General features: G+C 37.5%; 1 protein-coding gene across 1 annotated transcript in view; it reads right to left on the bottom strand.

Annotated features, from left to right (window-relative positions):
- Positions 1-4,451, bottom strand: part of LOC104073393 (collagen alpha-1(XII) chain-like) — a gene marked incomplete at its 3' end in the record, with an annotated part of 37,346 nt that overhangs the window by 32,227 nt on the left and 668 nt on the right. Inside the window, exons 3-6 of the mRNA XM_009573130.1 lie at positions 3,959-4,132; positions 2,831-3,121; positions 2,022-2,606; positions 388-660 (exon numbers count right to left, since the gene is read on the bottom strand). Coding sequence (XP_009571425.1) covers positions 388-660; positions 2,022-2,606; positions 2,831-3,121; positions 3,959-4,132 — 1,323 coding nt within the window. The remainder of the gene's footprint in view (positions 1-387; positions 661-2,021; positions 2,607-2,830; positions 3,122-3,958; positions 4,133-4,451) is intronic.

Here is a 4,451-nt window from a genome sequence, read left to right as displayed (position 1 = left end):
AATTATAAAATAGAATAGTTCAGTTGGAAGGGACCTACAATGATCATCTAGTCCAACTTAAGTGTATATTAAGATTAATATATGCCAATGAATTTATTATTGACAACACAACAATTCATTCAAAAATAGGCCACTGCAGAGAAACACAGCATCCATCCGACTTTCAGGAAAATAAAATCCAATCTTAACAATTTAATGTTGGCCTATTATTGGAATTTTATATCTTTACTAAATGCATTGAGAGACAATAATGTTTATTCTCATCCTGCATATCAGTACAGCTTCTCAGCCTTAGCTGGCTGTTCCACGCACATCCATTCTCTCAATTAAGCAAATTCTTATTTGAACATATGACTCTCTTGTGTCTGAGAATAATGGGAAGCCTACCTTCTAAGGTGGTTTCCTCTCCATCCAAGGGAGGGCCATCACCATCTTCATATTCAGAAATCACACTGACTGCGTAAGTAGTTTCAGGTAGCAGGTTGGTGAGAACTGAGCTAGTACTTGAAGCTGGTACTGAAACAATGAATTCATCTCCACTGACTGCTACTTTATATTTAATGAGATAGGACAAAACCTCAGATCCAGCTGGAGACCAGCTCACTTTGAAACTGTCAGATGTTACATCAGAAAAGACCATATTCTTTGCAGGTACGTAAGCTGTATGGAGATATAAATGCACAGATGAGGCATACTTGCTAGAATATTTTTTAACACAAAATCTCTAAAATAAATGAAAAATGTCCCTCAATAACTTGATTTATTCTAATTGGTATTCTGTTGCATATGCAACAGTATTTGTTTTCTATACTTGCTTATAGCTATCAAATTTCATGAAGATCATATCTAGATTGTCTCAAATCATATGACAATGAGTAGAAGCACCAACTCAGTGATTTCTAGATCAAATGAGAACAGTCCATCTAAAAAACTGTACTTATGAAAACTTAAGTTAGAATCTGATAATCAAGTTGGGTAAGTCAGAGTCTGATAATCAAGTTGGGTTCCCTCTTTCACATGTCCCATGAACAGCAGATTACAAATAGGACAAAATAAACCCCAGTATTTTTTCAGGAATGGAGTCAAAGGGGAAACAAGGAACTTGACATGAGGCACAAACACAAACCTGACATCCTGGGCTTGTTTTGGTTGGCCTAGTCAGTCTAACAGTGGGGATGTTAAGACTGCTTGAGCCCTCTAAAACAAAGGCTGCTTTGCTGGTTTGTTCCTCAAAGCTATCCTGAAACAAAAGGCTTATTTTTAAAGAGAGTGGGGTTTTCAATACTGGGGACTATTCAATGTTAGCGTTCTACTAAACATAGGTAGGGACGCTGAGGGTGCAACTAATCATAAGTAACTTTAGCTGACCAAAAGTTGATCATTTAGAAATCTTTTAAATATTAAACATTATCCAAGCTCACTGAATTTGGATGCATGTGAAGACTTTCATGTGCTACTTCATTTCAGTCTTTACAGTTGGACTGAGATTAATTTCATCTAGCATCTGCTGTCTCAAATTGTCCTGTTTAAGCCCATTTCAGAGGGCCATTCATTTTACCCTAAAAATTAATCAAATCACCCTCTGGAGGTGTTAGCGTTGCTCCATTGCCTTTGAAATTCTAAAAGACAAGCTTAGACTAGCTACCTCATATTGAACAGCTAAAGAAGAATGGCCCTAGCAAGTAACTGTTTTACTCAAGACATTGAGTGTAAAAGCAGAGCGCATCCACTAGATCATTCCAGATAGACACACACTTTAATAACTTTCTAGGTACCTAGAAGGGGAGGGGAAAAAAAATATTTCTCCAATAATTTTTTCATCTCCATTTCTCCATTAGTTTCCCCTGCTGCTTTTAATATGTTTGAAAATGAGAACCAAAGCCCCAGTTATTAAAATTATCATTTGTACATGGACAATTTCATCAATATCAATTCTTTAGGTAACTACAAGCACAAAACATTGGTTCAGATCTTTTTTCATTGCATTTTCTACATTTCTCTAAGTAATAGTAGTTACTTACATTTTTTCCTTATAGCAGCCAGTTCCTGCTCAATCCGTAGGCACACAGACTGTGTAAGTTCAAATGATATTCTTTGAAAAGCATCAAAATCTTCCACTCTTGGAGGTGATGCAATTGCTTCTAACTCCGTGCGCACTGCATCCTTCACACCAACTGCAAATATTTCTACATCTGCATCCCTCAGCTTTATTGCAGGTTCTTTAAAAGCGTCTGACGATTTTCCATCAGTAATAAGAATCATGACTCTCGGCACATTTGGTCTTGATCCTTTGCTGGTAACAAATACTTTCTCCCTCACATATGTCATCGCTTTGCCTGTGTTGGTAGATCCACCTCTGTAGGGGAAGGTGTTAATAGCCTGAATTATGTCTTCCACTCTGTTGTATCTGTTCAAAGAAAACTCCATATGGGGATCTCTGCTGTACTGGACAAGACTTATCTGTACTTTTCGAGGCGATATCTCAAAGCTTTTAACTAACACTTCCAAAAAGGCTCTTACTTTAACAAAATTGGCGATACCAATGCTGTAGGAACCATCCACTAAAAACACAACATCAGCTTTTACATCCACTCCACGTGAGCATTCTGTGAAGAAAAAGCATTACCACCATAAACAGATATTCAACAGCCACAGTATTACAATTGCATCTGCAGTTCATGTATCATACCTTGTTGCTTATAAAATAAATAAACCATTCTAAGTAAAGCTGTTTCTCATAAATAATAGAGGTATGATATTAAAACAAGCATCAGAGGTTTAAACAACAAAAAGCTACCGTATGAAAATAACATAATAGCTCCTAACTCACCCACTTGAACTTTTACTTGTTGTGTTTTTTCCATTATCGTTATTGGCTCACTGGGGGTCAGTCCTTTCATTGCATAAACATTAATTTGATATTCTGTGTCTGGAGAGAGATCTTTAACATTAAGAGCAGTAGTCTGAGGACCCACACTCAGTACATGTTGTTTTCCACCAGCTATCATTGGAATGAACTGCAGCCGATAGCCAGTTATTTGGCTTGTGGATGGATCCCAAGTGATCCTAACAGATTTTGAGGAGATCTGAGTGGCCACCAGATTTGAAGGAGGCTCCACCACTGAAAGAAATCAAAAGCAAACCCAAAATATTAAATTACAATTCTAAACATATTTTCCTGCACATTTTTATTTCTGGAGTAAATTTACTCATCTTTGCTTAATCTTTACTAAAAATCACTTTTTTTTTTTAGCATAAATAAACACAAGTGAATTACAGGACAGTCCAAATGGGGCATCAGTGAGAGCGTAGAAATATGATCAATGAATCTGTGGTCCCCGGAGTGTAGTAGAAGTTCCAGGAGAAATGCTGCCTTGCTTTAACACTGTTTCAACCAGAAGTGAAACCTACACCCACAGAAACACAGTAGAGAGTGTGAACAAATGCAGACCTGAGCAGAGCACTATGACAGTGGAGTCATCTCTGCTGTCATTTTGGTCAAAGAATAACTAGTTACTTAGAATCTTACAGGGCCAGAAAGCTGCAATGATACAGCTTGACGTCTGTGTTTTCTCAGCATTCTCCAGTTTTCATTCCTTGGTTCTTAACCTATTACATATTCTGCCCCTTCACCAAGCAGGTTTTTTCCCTTTAGTACATTTTTCCATCATTTTTCCAAGTGACGCCTGTGTCCAAATTGACTGTATGAGACTCCGATAACTGCACATCATTGTGTTACCCTTGAAACTACAGAATAATGGAGCTATTCCAAATCTACTGCGTCACATGTTCTGTTCTCCTGCATTTAAATACAGAAAACTGAGACCTGTTTTCCACACTTGCTAAATGAGGCAATGGATCAAACTCCAGAAATAAAGCAAAGGAAGTAGGGCTAGCCCCTTAAATACACATCAGAATAAACTGAAGTCAATCAATACATTTATATAAAGTATCTCACCTTCTTCTCCACTAACCAATTCACCTAGTTGTTCATCAACACCAGAGCACACTTGCAAGATGATTTCATTCTGTATATCCACAATTCCATCAAAATTAGCCACATTGAACACATGCTTCAGTGACGGCTGAGATGCAATTAGCTTGAGTTCCTTTGCATCTGCTGCTTTGATTCCTAGAAGTTGCAATAGACAGGACTGTGTTAAGTGGCCATAAAATACAGACACCTGTGAATGTATTCATTCAACATCCTGCGGTAAAGCTGAGTTTAATTCAGTTCTGTCTTCTGTCATTATCAATAATCAAACTACAAAATAATGATTAATGGAATGAGGTGACATACTCCATTTTCAGCTTGAGAAAATAATGTGGTGTCTTCAATAAGGCCAAGGTTGAAACTGTGCGTGTCAGTCATCTTAATCTCCATGTAGGAGCCATAGAATTACTGTCAAATTAACCCAACTAGTATGTTCCATTCTGGAGGGCGCAAACAA

Source organism: Fulmarus glacialis, unplaced genomic scaffold, assembly GCF_000690835.1.
Source record: "Fulmarus glacialis isolate BGI_N327 unplaced genomic scaffold, ASM69083v1 scaffold35742, whole genome shotgun sequence".
NCBI classification, from domain to species: domain Eukaryota; kingdom Metazoa; phylum Chordata; class Aves; order Procellariiformes; family Procellariidae; genus Fulmarus; species Fulmarus glacialis.
Note: the sequence above shows the minus strand (reverse complement) of the source record. Positions and strands in the feature narration are given on the sequence as shown.